Source organism: Protopterus annectens, chromosome 3.part1 (assembly GCF_019279795.1).
Source record: "Protopterus annectens isolate FY-2018-M chromosome 3.part1, PAN1.0, whole genome shotgun sequence".
NCBI classification, from domain to species: domain Eukaryota; kingdom Metazoa; phylum Chordata; order Ceratodontiformes; family Protopteridae; genus Protopterus; species Protopterus annectens.
Window position 1 is genome coordinate 1,881,759,238 of NC_056732.1, and position 17,721 is coordinate 1,881,776,958.

The 17,721-nt window shown below is 37.7% G+C and overlaps 1 protein-coding gene across 1 annotated transcript in view; it reads left to right on the forward strand.

The window, feature by feature from the left end:
- Positions 1-17,721, forward strand: part of TMC3 (transmembrane channel like 3) — a 1,325,854-nt gene that overhangs the window by 1,009,211 nt on the left and 298,922 nt on the right. The window contains exon 18 of the mRNA XM_044067925.1: positions 4,716-4,841. Within this exon, the coding sequence (XP_043923860.1) occupies positions 4,716-4,841 (126 nt within the window). The remainder of the gene's footprint in view (positions 1-4,715; positions 4,842-17,721) is intronic.

Consider the following 17,721-nt stretch of genomic DNA (forward strand, 5'->3'; position numbering starts at 1 on the left):
GGGGGTTTATCTCTCATTTTGGGGGAGAGGGGGGTGAAGTTTGCACTGAACCTGTCTGCCAGTATGTTGGCAATGTCTGTGGGTTCAGTGATTTTTATATCATTTTGGACTAATTCTGCACATATCTGGGAGTTTCCACCCAGGTTTCTAACATAGCTGAAGAAGGCCTTATGGTTGTCTTTTGAATCTATTGCAATTTTTCTCTCAAATTTGGCCTTGGATGATTTTATGAGTGCTCGTATTTTTTACTAATAATGATCAAGGGTGTCTTCTCTTTTATGGATTTTGCTCTATCATTTAACAGCTTTCTCCTCTTATTGCAAAGTTTGTTTATGGCTGGGGTCCACCAGACTGGACGTTTGCCCTTGGTGGAAAGAGTCTTGGATTTATTAGGGATTGCCTGATCCATGCAGTCCTGGAGGTGTTTGTAGAAGGCATTTGTAAGGGCCTCCGCAGCTTGGGTTGTGGTTTCCACTGGCTCGGGGGCCTTGAAGGATACCACACCAGTCTTGAGTAGTGTGAAGTTTGCTTTAGAGAAGTTCTTCACTGTGGTCTTTTTTGTTTGGGGTGGGGGGGATGTGGATTTCCAGTGAGATAAGTTTGTGATCTGATCTCACCAATGAGGGATATACTTCTGGTGTGGAGCATTTTGTCCCCATGTTTGTGATGATGAGATCTAGTATATTTTCTCCTCTTGTGGGAACGGTGACTAGTTGTTCCATGGCATTTGAATTTATGAACTCCAGGAACCTTTGGGCTAGAAAGTTGGGGATTGAGTAATGTTCCCAGTCTATATTCAGGTAGTTGAAGTCGCCCAATATAATGGTGTTTGGAGATACATTTATACCCTCCAGTGTGTTCAGGAAGGCTGTGTGGGGTTCCTGAGTTTGAGAGGGTGGCCTGTAGCATGCTACAAATTGTAGAGCAGTTTTGCCTATGGTTAATTGCACCTGGATGGTTTCCAATGCTTCGTTGCGTTGCCACCAACCTGGAGGTGTGGGTATCCTTGATGAATATGGATACACCCCCTCGTTTTGTGGTGTGGTCCGGATTTTGGGGCCGGAATGCATGATATGAGGTAAAACCTGATAGTGCCGGGGTGCTCTCAGGAGCCTTGAACCAGGTTTCAGTCACAGCACAGACATCAATGTTCTCCATACTGAGAAGGGCCTCGAGAGCATGCATTTTGAGATTTAGACTTCTGGCATTGAGCAGCATTACCCTCAGTTTCTTCCCATTTTTGTTTTCTAGGGTGGTAGGTTTAGAATTTGAGCCTTGCCTAATAAAGGCACTATGAGGGTGGCAAGAGCCTTAGCCAATATCCGGAATCCCAGGGGTGACAGGTGCAAGCCGTCCCTTGTGAAGCAGCGTGGCTTGTCAATCATGTCATCCCAGGCAGACAGACACTGGATCCCCTTTGAATGACACCAGAAATTAAGCCAATTGTTAAAGCTGATCATCTTGTCTCTATGTTGTGACATCATTCTTGGTGAAGGAAGGATACTGCTTAGGGTCAGGGTCATACCTGCCTGGGCTACATAATCAGAGAGCTCCTCTATGTCTCTTTTCATGTAGTCCAGGGAGGTACGTCTCAGGTCATTCACACCAGCATGGACAATGACTGTGTCATATTTATACTTGCTGTGGAGTGACCCGAGTGCTTGTGTTATGTGGTGCCCGATAGGCAGCTTACTGTGACTCTCTCCTTGTTCAGCCTGGTGAGTGGGACGTCAGTGTGTCTGACTAAGGAGTCACCTATGACAAGTATGTTTGGTGTTGTATTTGGCCTTAAGGGCTGTGACTGCTTTGCACACTGATTTTGTGGTTTATGTGTTGCCTGTGGTGTGTCATGAGGTGGCAGTTGCTTGGATGTCTGCTTTGGAGGCCTCTGCTGTTTAGGTAAATTTTGCTCAGAGCCTCCGAGTATGACTTTGTGTGTTTATGTGTTTGATTCATTGTTGTGATAGCTTTATGTGAGACTGGTTTTGTGGTGTGTGTAGTTGCCTTCTCCTCCTGTCTGGTCTTGCCAGTCCTGAGTTGAGAGAGCTCAGCCTCCAGTTTGGCTAAATAGCTGCATCTCTCGCAAGTATTTGTGTTATGTGGGAGGAGGAGAGGGTTGTCAGTGTACATGAGGCAATTGTAACATTGCCTCAATATTCCCAAATTCACCAACTGGACAGGAGAGGACGCCAGCATCTGGCCCTTGACATGCTAGAAATTTAGAAGTTAGGGGTGTAACTGAAAAAGAGGGGACTTAGTAAGGAAGTGGGTACTCCTGGGGGGGGGTTGCTAGTGAGGGACTTTGTATAATACAGAAGTGCTAAACCTGAAAAGAAGATGCTTTTAAGACAAGTAAAAGCTTTTAGGAACAAGTGCTGTGCTTTTTAGTTAAGGGATATACTGTTTAGATTACTAGTAGAGCAGTTCTAAGGGAAAAAATGAAGAACAGACTTTATGGAGCCAGAAAAAGTTTAACCTTGTTAAACCAGCACTGCCCGATGCTGCTCTAGTGGCAACTCCGAGCAAAATTGCGCTAAAGCACTCTAAAGCGTGCTTGATAGCAGAGGCTGGAAAGAGCCAGGAATTGACCCAAAACAGCCAATAAAACTACAGTTTCAAGTCTGTAACCACTCCCACGGGGGGCAGGGAAGCAGCTCAATGTTTATCACTGCCACTGATCAACAGAGATTTTCCTTTAGCCCAAGCAAAAATGGCCTCACAGAAACTTACAAAGCAGTTCAAGAACAGCAAGCCTGTAACTTGAACTTTTTTAAATCTCAGAAAAGTGGGAAAAAAGCAAGATTTTTTTGTTTTGTTTTTCAGAGATAGCAGAGGTTCACAAGTAATATCAAGTTATAACAGTGCAGTAAATGACCCCACACCAGAGTGCTAGGTCAAAGACAGAAAATATGCAAGTTTTGAGAAAAAACGATTTTAAAATTAAGTGCAAGCAGGAAATTCAGTAAACAGCTTTTGGTTGTGCTCTAAATACAGCTATTAATGCAGAAATCAAGTTTAACAAGCCAGAAAATGCTCAAGCTAGACAGCTATGCAGAAAAACTTATCAAATAGACAGAGGAAAAATACTTAAAATCTCAAAAGTGGCTCCCTTCTTCTCTCAGCGTTTTCTCCTCTTGGTGAGTGCTTCACCAACAGCCAACAAGCCTGAAAAGACACTTCTATGAAGGTTTGTTTCTATATTCTGTCAGGCATTATTTTGTAAACTTAGAATAGTTACAAACAATATGATTTTAATAAAAGACAGATAGGAAATTATTTAGCTGCACATCAGATTAAGCACACAAATTAGTTCACCAAGCCAACGGAGCACATCAGATTAGGCAGCACATATTTCTCTAAGAAATGATTTTTTTTCATACTCTGTGGACTCTTTGACCTCTGAATGTATAATCTGTATTAGCACTGTTTTCTTTAATGTTTAAGCAAAATATTATTTATTCACTGTTGTGTTTGCTATTTATTGTGTTATGCTATTTATTATCTAAGAAGAGCGGCAGGTTCACAGGAGATTACTAGTCGAATGCACAAGAGCCCTTATAAATCTAGACAGTCTGACCCAGATTTTAACTGGTGTGCAAAACCCCTGGCCATATCGAGAGTGGTGTGCCAAGAAGAAAGCTGTTAAGAACTGAAAAATGTGCCACCTTCTTTAAGAATTGTGTGTGTGTGTGTGTGTGTGTGTGTGTGTGTGTGTGTGTGTGTGTGTGTGTGTGTGTGTGTGTGTGTGTGTGTGTGTGTGTGTGTGTGTGTGTGTGTGTGTGTGTGTGTGTTTGTGTGTGTGTGTAAATATTAATTTTCCTGCTAAGCATTTACCATGGGTAAAGACACTGGAAGGCGCTACAGTTCACAGTGGTGAGACAGAAGCCTAGATGCTAGACCAAAATCACAGTTCTGTAACTGATAAATGTATAGTCCTAGTGTGGGTATAGATGTTATAAGTCCATACCCAGGATAGCAGTGTATATTCCCTTTATGCTGTCGGGACCAGGTTGTGTTTAGTCTATTTGTTATTGAATTAGATGACTGTGCACTTCTCTTTACTTTACTATGTTGGATACCAGTGGTTTGACTTGACAAACCATACCTTCAGTAGCCATCAGATCTACTTTTGTAAGTGAAGTTGATCCTAAGACTTTACCCTCATCTCCCATATATTTAAGTGGCTAAATGTTTGGCAGTGGTGGGATTCAAACCTAGCAGTGTCAGTTATCCATCACATGTTGGATGAAGTGATGCTTTTCATGAAAACTGCAATTCTTTCCTTTCTAAAAATAAGTTTATATTCTTTCCTTTTACTTTGAATTGAGTCTGGTCTGATATTTTACTGAAAGAATGACTATGTTAACAAAACGTATTGCATATCACTTAAATAGAGCAATCTTACATTAAATCTAGTTCAATAAAGTAAAGGATGGAAGAGAACCCATGGATATCTGACCTTTTTAAAAGTAGAAAAACAATGTTGTGTCTAAAAATTATGAAATTTCCGGGATGGTCTGGCACACCAAAGGAAGCACATAATGTGTTTTACAAGGTGGTCTGTACCAGGGCATAATATTATCCACAATTGTATGACCACATACATGTCCATTAACACGTAAGTATGACCAAGCATTTATGTGATAAAGTGATGGTAAACTTAAAGATTATAACCTGTAAACAACTATAATACTATTGTTTATTTTCTTTTACAGTGGTCAGGAGAAAAGTTACGATATTGTTTCTGAAACCATTGAGACAGATTTTCCTCAGTGGTTTAAAACAGTGATGGGTTATGTTACCAGCCCTGTGGTGGCTCTCCCAGCATTACTGCTTCTTTTGTAAGTAACTGTTCAGTTTTCTGATTATGAATATAAGTTTTTTTCATTTAGATGCTATGACTGTAAAGTCCCTGAGCTTGGCTGGGAGTCTCTATGCAGACCACAGATGTTATTCAAAGCTTGCCAGCACACTTACTGAGTTTGTCATAGATGCCAAATGTTTGTTGTTCTGTAAGTCTGTCATTTGCAGCATTGGTTATAATTTGTTGCTTCTGGTGTTTTTTGTCATTCATGTCCATGTTTTGATACCTGAAAGACTTATTCTCAGTGAACTGGCAGGCTTGAATGTGATGTAAGTACACAGTGATGAGCCTAGTTGAGCTCCCCCACCCCCAAGGACCATGATCTGTTCCAGTATATTACTGCCTGCAGATTCTGTAAACATGCAACATGTCAGTACTGTACATGCATTCCGTGCAGCCATAGTACACCTGACACTATTTGTAGTGCATTTGTGATCACTGGTGCATGCAACAGCACTAACGCAGATACATGACAATGACAAAGTCATGCATGCTTTGTGCTCAGAAATACCAAATTGTACTAAAAATAAACAAAATAATTCACAGAATATATTATAGCAAGCTCTCTCTCTCTAGACATTACCAACACCTTTGGGATATCAGTGGCATTTTATTTATTGTTGTTTGGTAACTGGCTAGGTGGGCTGGTTACTAGATACCTCATTCAACCAAAACTTGGTCCGTTAACAGCAGCAAGCAGTTGTGTAACATTAAAAGTCATTTATAAGCACTCATTACAGTAATACAAGCAATGAAAAAAGCACAATCCTAAACTGATAAAAAGATTCAAGTATATTATAGTATTATAATACTTACGACTAAGTACAACTATACAAAATAAATTAGTAACACATAAAAATAAATAGCTCTGTAATAATATTATCATGCATAAAAAATAAACATCTGAAATACACTTTTCCAGTGGAGTAAAAATGTTAAGTACTAAACAAATTATAAGACAGTACTGCTGTAAATCTGCTGAGGCAATAAAAGCCATTCCAAAGACATATACTTTCCCAGACACCTTAAATCCGTTTATTGTCAGGTATTCCCTCAGCTACTGAGGGAGAGGTTGAAAGGTGCAGATCCTGACTGGGAAAGAAGCATTTCCAAGGTGACTTCATCCATGCACTATGGCACACCAAAAGCATCATAGAGGCAAAATGTAAGGGCATAAAAGGGTCAGTATCTGGCAAGTAGTTCCTGAAGACAGAAAGGACCAAGGTTGTAGAGCTAAACAAACAATAATAAAAGTGCTGACACATGATGTAACTATCAGCTAGTGCAGATTGTAGGGGACCCAAACAGTATAATGGTACACAAGATGTAACTAAGAGCTAGTGCAGATTGTAGGGGAGCAACACAGTATAATGGCACACAAGATGTAACTATTAGCTAGTGCAGATTGTAGGGGAGCAACACAGTATAATGGTATACATTATGCAACTATTAGCTAGTGCAGATTGTAGAGGACAAAACAGTGTAACAGTACACATGATGTAACTATTAGCTAGTGCAGATTGTAGGGGACCAACACAGTATAACGGTACACATGATGCAATTATCAGCTAGTGCAGATTGTAGAGGAAGTGCTGACATATGATATAACTATTCACTAGTGCAGACTGTAGGAAGTCCTGACACATGATGTAACTATCAGCTAGTGTAGTTGTAGGGGACCAACACAGTATAATAGTGGACATGATGTAACTATCAGCTAGTGCAGATTGTAAGGTACCAATTCAGTATAACGGTACACATGATGTAAGTAATAGCTACTGCAGAGTGTAGGGGACCAACATAGTATCACTGTACACATACCAGCTAGTGCAGATTGCAGGGGAAGTGCTGACATATGATGTAACTATCAGCTAGTGCAGATTGTATGGGACCAACACAGTATAATGGTACACATGATGCGACTATCAGCTAGTGCTGACTATAGAGGAATTCTGGACACATGATGTAACTATCAGCTAATGCAGATTGTTTTGGACCAACACAGTATAATGATGCACATGATGTAACTATCAGCTAGTGCAGATTGGAGGGGATGAACGCAGTATAATGGTACACACGATGCAACTATCAGCTAGTGCAGATTGTAGTGGACCAACACAGTATAATGGTGCACATGATGTAACTATCAGCTAGTACAGATTGTAGGGGACTAACACAGTATAATGGTACACATGATGTAACTATCAGCTAGTGCAGATTGTAGGGGAAGTGCTGACACATGATGTAACTATCAGCTAGTGCAGATTGTAGGGGACAAACACAGTATAATGGTACACATGATGTAACTATCAGCTAGTGCAGATTGTAGTGGACCAACAAAGTATAATGATGCACATGATGTAACTATCAGCTAGTGCAGATTGGAGGGGATGAATGCAGTATAATGGTACACACGATGCAACTATCAGCTAGTGCAGATTGTAGTGGACCAACACAGTATAATGGTGCACATGATGTAACTATCAGCTAGTACAGATTGTAGGGGACTAACACAGTATAATGGTACACATGATGTAACTATCAGCTAGTGCAGATTGTAGGGGAAGTGTTGACACATGATGTAACTATCAGCTAGTTCAGATTATAGGGGACTAACACAGTATAATAGTGTATAAAACAAACTGGAAGGAGCAGTTGGTTAGGATACAAATTCCACCAAGCGTTTATTTAACACATATAAAAAACAGGTTAAGTGCTTTCATCTTGTTACATAAAAGACATCATCAGAACTTTCACTACTAAGTGTTAAAACCATTTAAATACTAAGTCCTACATCAATCCTCATGAGCACATCCTCAAGTTAAATTAATTAATGTTCCTACCAAATTGTAAGACAATACAAAGAATCAATAGTATTTCACAATCAATAAAAAATGATAGAGTTGTTAAATATCATTAAAACCATTTAAACTCAATAAAACATACTGAAGTTAAATTTTTCTCGATCTATCTTTCAGTTCACTAGCGATGGAAATATTCTGAATCAGCCCGGGTGGAGTGGTGGCATCCATTCTTAGGTGCTAAAACATTTTCAAATGATATAATTTGTTTTTCCAGTCAGAGGACAAACACAGTATAATGGTACACATCATGTAACTATCAGCTAGTGTAGACTGTAGAGGAAGTCCTGACACATGATATAACTATCAGCTAGTGCAGATTGTAGGGGACCAACACAGTATAACAGTACACATGATGTAACTATTGGCTAGTGCAGATTGTAGGAGACCAACACAGTATAATGGTACACATGATGTAACTATAAACTAGTACAAATTGTAGAGGACCAACACAGTATAATGGTACACATGATGTAACTATCAGCTAGTGAGATTGTAAGGTACCAATTCAGTATAATGGTACACATGATGTAACTATCAGCTAGTGCAGATTGTAGGGGACCAACACAGTATAATGGTGCACATGATGTAACTATCAGCTAGTGCAGATTGCAGGGGACCAACACTGCATAATGGTACACATGATGTAACTATCAGCTAGTGCAGATTGCAGGGGACCAACACTGCATAATGGTACACATGATGTAACTATCAGCTATTGCAGATTGTAAGGTACCAATTCAGTATAATGGTACACATGATGTAACTATCAGCTAGTGCAGATTGTAGGGGACCAACACAGTATAATGGTACACATGATGTAACTATCAGCTAGTGAGATTGTAAGGTACCAATTCAGTATAATGGTACACATGATGTAACTATCAGCTAGTGCAGATTGTAGGGGACCAACACAGTATAATGGTACACATGATGTAACTATCAGCTATTGCAGATTGTAAGGTACCAATTCAGTATAATGGTACACATGATGTAACTATCAGCCTTGCAGATTTTAGGGGATCAATGCAGTATAATGGTACACATGATGTAACTATCAGCTAGTGCAGATTGTAGGGGACCAGCACAGTATAATGGTACATATGATGAAACTATCAGCTAGTGCAGATTGTAGGGGACCAACACAGTATAATGGTGCACATGATGCAACTTTCAGCTAGTGGAGATACTTGGGAACCAACACCGTATAATTGTACACATGGTGTAACTATCAGCTAGAGCAGATTGTAGCAGACAACACAGTATAATGGTACACATGATGAAACTATCAGCTAGTGCAGACTGTAGAGGAAGTGCTGACACATGATGTAACTATTAGCTAGTGCAGATTGTAGGGGACTAACACGGTATAATGATAAACATGATGTAGCTATCAGCTAGTGCAGATTGTATGGGAAATCCTGATACATGATGTAACTATCAGCTATTGCAGATTGTAGGAGACTAACACAGTATAATGGTACCCATGATGTAACTCTCAGGTACTGCAGCTTGTAGGGGACTAACACAGTATAATGGTACACCTGATGTAACTATTAGCTAGTGCAAATTGTTCAGCTATTGCAGATTGTAGGGGATCAACACAATATAATGGTACACATGATGTAACTATCAGTTAGTGCAAATTGTAGAGGAAGTCCTGACACATGATGTAACTATCAGCTAGTGCAGATTATAGAGGACCAACACAGTAGAATAGTACACATCTTGTAAGTATTAGCTAATGCAGATTGTAGGGGAACAACACAGTATAATGGTACACATGATGTAACTATCACCTAGTGCAGATTCTTCAGCTAGTGCAGATTGTAGGGGACCAACGCAGTATAATAGTACACATGATGTAACTATTAGCTAGTGCAGATTGTAGGAGAAGTGCTGACAAATGATGTAACTATCAGCTAGTGCAAATTGTAGGAGAGCAACACAGTATAATGGTACACAAGCTGTAACTATCAGCTAGTGCAGATTTTAGGGGACCAACACAGTATAATAGTACATGTGATGTAACTATCAGCTAGTGCAGATTGTAGAGGAAGTCCTGATACATGATGTGACTATCAGCTAGTGCAGATTGTAAGGGACCAACACAGTATAATGGTACATGTCATGTAACTATCAGCTAGTGCAGACTGTAGACGACCAACACAGTATAATGGTACGCATGATATAGCTATCAGCTATTGCAGATTGTAGGGGACCAACACAGTATAATGGTACACATGATGTAACTATTAAATAGTGTGGATTGTAGGGGGACACCTACAGTATAATGGTACACATGATGTAACTGTCAGCTAGTGCAGATTGTAGAGGACAAACACAGTATAACGGTATACATGATGTAACTATTAGCTAGTCAAGCTAGTCAGACTGTAGAGGAAGTAGTGACCGATGATGTAACTATTAGCTGGTGCAGATTGTAGGGGACCAACACAGTATAATGGTGCACATGATGTAACTATCAGCTAGTGCAGACTGTAGAGGAAGTCCTGACAAATTATGTAACTATCAGCTAGTGCAGATTGTAGAGGGATTCCTGATACATGATGTAACAATCAGCTAGTGCAGATTGTAGGGGATCAACACAGTATATTGGTACACATGATGTAACTATCAGCTAGTGCAGATTGTAGAGGAAGTCCTGACAAATGATGTAACTATCAGCTAGTGCAGATTGTAGTGGAATTCCTGATACATGATGTAACAATCAGCTAGTGCAGATTGTAGGGGATCAACACAGTATATTGGTACACATGATGTAACTATCAGCTAGTGCAGATTGTAGAGGAAGTCCTGACAAATGATGTAACTATTAGCTAGTGCAGATTGTAGAGGAAGTCTTGACACATGATATAACTACCAGCTAGTGCAGATTGTAGTGGAATTCCTGATACATGATGTAACAATCAGCTAGTGCAGATTGTAGGGGATCAACACAGTATATTGGTACACATGATGTAACTATCAGCTAGTGCAGATTGTAGAGGAAGTCCTGACAAATGATGTAACTATTAGCTAGTGCAGATTGTAGAGGAAGTCTTGACACATGATATAACTACCAGCTAGTGCAGATTGTAGTGGAATTCCTGATACATGATGTAACAATCAGCTAGTGCAGATTGTAGGGGATCAACACAGTATATTGGTACACATGATGTAACTATCAGCTAGTGCAGATTGTAGAGGAAGTCCTGACAAATGATGTAACTATTAGCTAGTGCAGATTGTAGAGGAAGTCTTGACACATGATATAACTACCAGCTAGTGCAGATTGTAGAGGAATTCCTGATACATGATGTAACAATCAGCTAGTGCAGATTGTAGGGGACCAACACAGTATAATGGTACACATGATGTAACTATCACCTAGTGCAGATTGTAGAGGAAGTCCTGACAAATGATGTAACTATTAGCTAGAGCAGATTGCAGAGGAAGTCTTGACACATGATATAACTACCAGCTAGTGCAGATTGTAGTGGAATTCCTGATACATGATGTAACAATCAGCTAGTGCAGATTGTAGGGGACCAACACAGTATAATGGTACACATGATGTAACTATCAGCTAGTGCAGATTGTAGAGGAAGTTTCAATAACAGACAAATCACTCAAACCCAAAACAATATATTGAAGAACAAAATGGCACACAGGTGGAATCCAATATTAACTTTTATTTAGTGCTTTCATCAGCGATAAGCTATTGACATCTTCAGAATGTTAAAACCATTACATTTCATCTTTTTTATATACTCGTTAAATCATGTGACTAAAACCACTTGATTAATTCATTAATCAAATCTCATTCAAGATTGAGAATCAATTATAAAATCAATTAAAAGACAGCAAGGAGAAATAAAATGGGATACATGATCACAAAGTAGTCATAAAATCTATTGACTATAAAAAACTAACTAATATTGCACTACCCTTGACCTACCAATTCATTGATAATTAACTTAGAGATGATATTCAGCTTTGAGCTTAAGATAACTTGATATAGAAACTACTTCATTGAGCCCAGGGGGTTGGGTAGCATTACATTTAAGTTGCCACATCAATTCATGAAATTCTAAAAATAATTTGTGTGGCGCCCCCTCTATCCTTCCGAGTAACTTGTTCAATAACACTAAACTTGAAGCAATGGTCTGTTTTTTCTTCTATATGCTTATATAGTGCATTTTTTTCATTGCACTTCCTAATGTCATAAAAATGCTGATATATATACTTATTTAAGCTGTTGACAGTCTTTCCTATGTAAAAACTTTGACAATTTTGGCATAAAGCTATATATACTAGACTTTTGCTGGTACAATTAAACCTTTGCTTCAAGTAAACCTTCCCAAATTACTGTATTTTAAAACCTTCATTCTCCATAATATGGGGGCATTGATTGCAACAACCACACTTTTTCATAATACCATGACCTCTAGCTGGGTTAGCTTCTAATAAATTTTTAAATGACTTATCTTTTTTATATTGCACTACTGGGTGATCCCGCAGTTTGTTTCTAAATTGCTGCTCCATATGAAAAAGTGCCCAGTTATTTCTTAGAATGGTCTTGATACTTTCAAATGATGGACTAAAAGTCAATACCATAGAATACTGGTATGTTGATTTGTTGCTTGGTAATAACTCACTGCTCAAAGCATTGTTGATTGGCCTCTCCAATATAGGTGTGAAATGACCCTCATTCCTGTTGTTAACAATCTCATTGAAAATAGGGTCAATAAATTCTTTGGGGTACCCCCGTGCCATTAACATATTTGCCAAGGTCTTATCTTCCTTCAGAAATAATGTGTTATCACTGATCATTCTAGTCAACCTAACTCCTTGCCCCTTTACCAAAGATCTTTTTTGGTGCACAGGATGTGCACTTGAAAAATGTAAAAGGGCATTGGAGAAGGTTGGCTTCCGGTATATTGTGGGCACAAACATATGATTTACTTTATCTTTTGATATAGTGATATCGAGAAAATTGATAGTATCATCATTAGTTTCCATATAAATTTCAAAAAATGTTTGCTGGAATTTAAGACACCTAAAAATTCATGTTGCATGTCGTGGTTACCATCCCACAGAATTAGTATGTCGTCCAAGAAACGACCATAAAAAAGACATCTTTTGAATAACTTGGTCTCAAAAATAACCAAAGTTTCCCACACAGCTAAAACAATGTTAGCAAATAGGGGCCCACATGAAGCCCCCATGGCTACCCCTACCTTTTGTCTAAAGTAGTGTCTCTCAAACAATATAAAATTGTTTTTAAGAACCAGTTCCATTAAAGTTTGGAACATTAAGATCCTGGTATGTGTTAAACCAGATTTTTTGCACAGAAAATCATAAAACATATTGATCCCTTCTTCATGTGGTATAGTAGTAAACAAATCGTTGACATCTATAGTAGCAAAGATAAGGTTTTCTTTATATAATTCATGGGATATTTTTCTAAGACAGTCATAGGAATCTATTAAAATGTGTCCGAATTGCTTTAACACATCTTTACAACCCACATCTACAAATTTTGCCATTGAGAATGTCTTAGATGCTTTAGCATCAACGATGGGTCTCATAGGGGGATCCAAGATGGACTTATGTATCTTAGGTACACCAAAAATTGTGGGTATACGTGGATGTTCCTGTTGTAGGTAATTATGTTCCCCCAAACTTATTTGGTAATCTAGTAATAAATCCATTAATATAATGTGCCTATATGCAATATTTACTTGATTGCGGGACACTTCTTCATACACTTCACTATGAAGGTTTACAATTATCTTCTGGATATAATCTTCCATGGTCCATGGCAACCAATCTGCCCCCTTTGTCAGGTTTCATTAACCTGACATTTTTGTCCTTAATTATACTGCCTAACACATATACTTCTTGCTGAGAAAGATTATTGAAGTAACCTCTACTTATGGAATTCATTCCTGAGATGATATCCCTGATTTGAGCTGCACATAACTTTTCATAAATTTGTAGGATAGGATGCGCGGAGGGTAAATGTATTACTCTTCATACATAGTTCCTGAGGTCCAAACTGTATGTCATTTTCAAAATACAATCTAAAATAAATTTATGAACATACAGTTTTAACTCAAGTATTGCATTCTCAATGTTAGTGTTTCTCTCAGGGACACAATTTAATTATATTTGAAATAGCTCAACCCAATCCCAAGTAATAGGGGCTGAGCTGAAATTATATGTCTTATAATCACCTCGTTTGTTAAAAATAATAGTGTTCACTTCAACCCAATACCCAGTAATAGGGGCTGAGCTTAAATTATATGTCTTATAATCACCTCGTTTGTTAAAATAATAGTGTCAATTCCAACCAATCCCAAGTAATAGGGGCTGATGTTAAATTATATGTCTTACAATCACCTCGTTTGTTAAAATAATAGTGTCACTTCCAACCAATCCCCAGTAATAGGGGCTGATGTTAAATTATATGTCTTAGAATCACCTCATTTGTTAAAAATAATAGTGTCACTTCCAACCAATCCCCAGTAATAAGGGCTGATGTTAAATTATATGTCTTACAATCACCTCGTCTGTTAAAAATAATAGTGTCACTTCCAACCAATCCCCAGTAATAGGGGCTGATGTTAAATTATATGTCTTAGAATCACCTCGTTTGTTAAAAATAATAGTGTTCCCTTCCAACCAATCCCCAGTAATAGGGTCTGATGTTAAATTATATGTCTTACAATCACCTCGTTTGTTAAAATAATAGTGTAACTTCCAACCAATCCCGAGTAATAGGGGCTGATGTTAAATTATATGTCTTACAATCACCTAATTTGTTAAAATAATAGTGTCACTTCCAACCAATCCCAGGTAATAGGGGCTGATGCTAAATTATATGTCTTACAATCACCTCATTTGTTAAAATAATAGTGTCACTTCCAACCAATCCCCAGTAATAGGGGCTGATGCTAAATTATATCCATTTGTTAAAATAATAGTGTCACTTCTTTGTTAAAATAATAGTGCCACTTCCAACCAATCCCCAGTAACAGGGGCTGATGTTAAATTATATGTCTTACAATCACCTCGTTTGTTAAAAATAATAGTGTCAATTCCAACCAATCCCCAGTAATAGGGGCTGATGCTAAATTATATCCATTTGTTAAAATAATAGTGTCACTTCTTTGTTAAAATAATAGTGCCACTTCCAACCAATCCCCAGTAACAGGGGCTGATGTTAAATTATATGTCTTACAATCACCTCGTTTGTTAAAAATAATAGTGTCAATTCCAACCAATCCCCAGTAATAGGGGCTGATGTTAAATTATATGTCTTACAATCACCTCATTTGTTAAAATAATAGTGTCACTTCCAACCAATCCCCAGTAATGAGGGCTGATGTTAAATTGCATGCCTTACAATCACCTCATTTGTTAAAATAATAGATTCACTTCCAACCAATCCCCAGTAATAGGGGATGATGTTAAATTATATGTCTTACAATCACCTCGTTTGTTAAAAATAATAGTGTCACTTCCAACCAATCCCCAGTAATAAGGGCTGATGTTAAATTATATGTCTTACAATCACCTTGTTTGTTAAAATAATAGTGTTCACTTCCAACCAATCCCCAGTAATAGGGGATAAGGTTAAATTATATGTCTTACAATCACCTCGTTTGTTAAAAATAATAGTGTTCACTTCCAACCAATCCCCAGTAATAGGGGCTGATGTTAAATTATATGTCTTATAATCACCTCATTTGTTAAAATAATAGTGTCATTTCCAGCCAATCCACAGTAATAGGGGCCGATGTTAAATTATATGTCTTACAATCACCTCGTTTTTTAAAATTAATAGTGTCACTTCCAACCAATCCCCAGTAATAGGGGCTGATGTTAAATTATATGTCTTACAATCACCTCGTTTGTTAAAAATAATAGTGTTCACTTCCAACCAATCCCCAGTAATAGGGGCTGATGTTAAATTATATGTCTTACAATCACCTCGTTTGTTGAAAAGAATAGTGTCACTTCCAACCAATCCCTAGTAATAGGGGCTGATGTTAAATTATATGTCTTACAATCACCTCGTTTGTTAAAAATAATAGTGTCACTTCGAACCAATCCCCAGTAATAGGGGCTGATGTTAAATTATATGTCTTACAGTCACCTCGTTTGTTAAAAATAATAGTGTTCACTTCCAACCAATTCCCAGTAATAGGGGCTGATGTTAAATTATATGTCTTACAATCACCTCATTTGTTAAAAATAATAGTGTCACTTCCAACCAATCCCCAGTAATAGGGGCTGATGTTAAATTATATGTCTTACAATCACCTCATTTGTTAAAAATGATAGTGTCACTTCCAACCAATCCCCAGTAATAGGGGCTGATGTTAAATTATATGTCTTACAATCACCTTGTTTGTTAAAATAATAGTGTCACTTCCAACCAATCCCCAGTAATAGGGGCTGATGTTAAATTATATGTCTTACAATCACCTCATTTGTTAAAAATAATAGTGTCACTTCCAACCAATCCCCAGTAATAGGGGCTGATGTTAAATTATATGTCTTACAATCACCTCGTTTGTTAAAAATAATAGTGTTCACTTCCAACCAATCCCCAGTAATTGGGGCTGATGTTAAATTATATGTCTTATAATCACCTCGTTTGTTAAAAATAATAGTGTCACTTCCAACCAATCCCCAGTAATAGGGGCTGATGTTAAATTATATCTCTTACAATCACCTTGTTTGTTAAAAATAATAGTGTTCACTTCCAACCAATCCCCAGTAATAGGGGCTGATGTTAAATTATATGTCTTACAATCACCTCGTTTGTTAAAATAATAGTGTTCACTTCCAACCAATCCCCAGTAATAGGGGCTGATGTTAAATTATATGTCTTACAATCACCTTGTTTGTTAAAAATAATAGTGTTCACTTCCAACCAATCCCCAGTAATAGGGGCTGATGTTAAATTATATGTCTTAGAATCACCTCGTTTGTTAAAAATAATAGTGTCACTTCCAACCAATCCCCAGTAATAGGGGCTGATGTTAAATTATATGTCTTACAATCACCTCGTTTGTTAAAAATAATAGTGTTCACTTCCAACCAATCCCCAGTAATAGGGGCTGATGTTAAATTATATGTCTTACAATCACCCTGTTTGTTAAAATAATAGTGTCACTTCCAAACAATCCCGAGTAATAGGGGCGGATATAAAATTATATGTCTTATAATCACCTCATTTGTTAAAAATAATAGTGTTCACTTCCAACCAATCCCCAGTAATAGGGGCTGATGTTAAATTAAATGTCTTACAATCACCTTGTTTGTTAAAATAATAGTGTCACTTCCAACCAATCCCCAGTAATAGGGGCTGATGTTAAATTATATGTCTTACAATCACCTCGTTTGTTAAAAATAGTAGTGTCACTTCCAACCAATCCCCAGTAATAGGGGCTGATGTTAAATTATATGTATTATAATCACCTCATTTGTTAAAATAATTGTGTTCACTTCCAACCAATCCCCAGTAATAGGGGCTTATGTTAAATTATATGTCTTAGAATCACCTCGTTTGTTAAAATAATAGTATTCACCTCCAACCAATCCCCAGTAATAGGGTCTCATGTTAAATTATATGTCTTAAAATCACCTCGTTTGTTAAAATAATAGTGTCACTTCCAACCAATCCCCAGTAAAAGGGGCTGATGTTAAATTATATGTCTTACAATCACCTAATTGTTTAAAAATAATAGTGTCACTTCCAACCAATCCCCAGTAATAGGGGCTGATGTTAAATTATATATCTTACAATCACCTTATTTGTTAAAATAATAGTGTTCACTTCCAACCAATCCCCAGTAATAGGGGCTGATGTTAAATTATATGTCTTAGAATCACCTCGTTTGTTAAAAATAATAGTGTCACTTCCAACCGATCCCCAGTAATAGGGGCTGATTTAAATTATATGTCTTACAATCACCT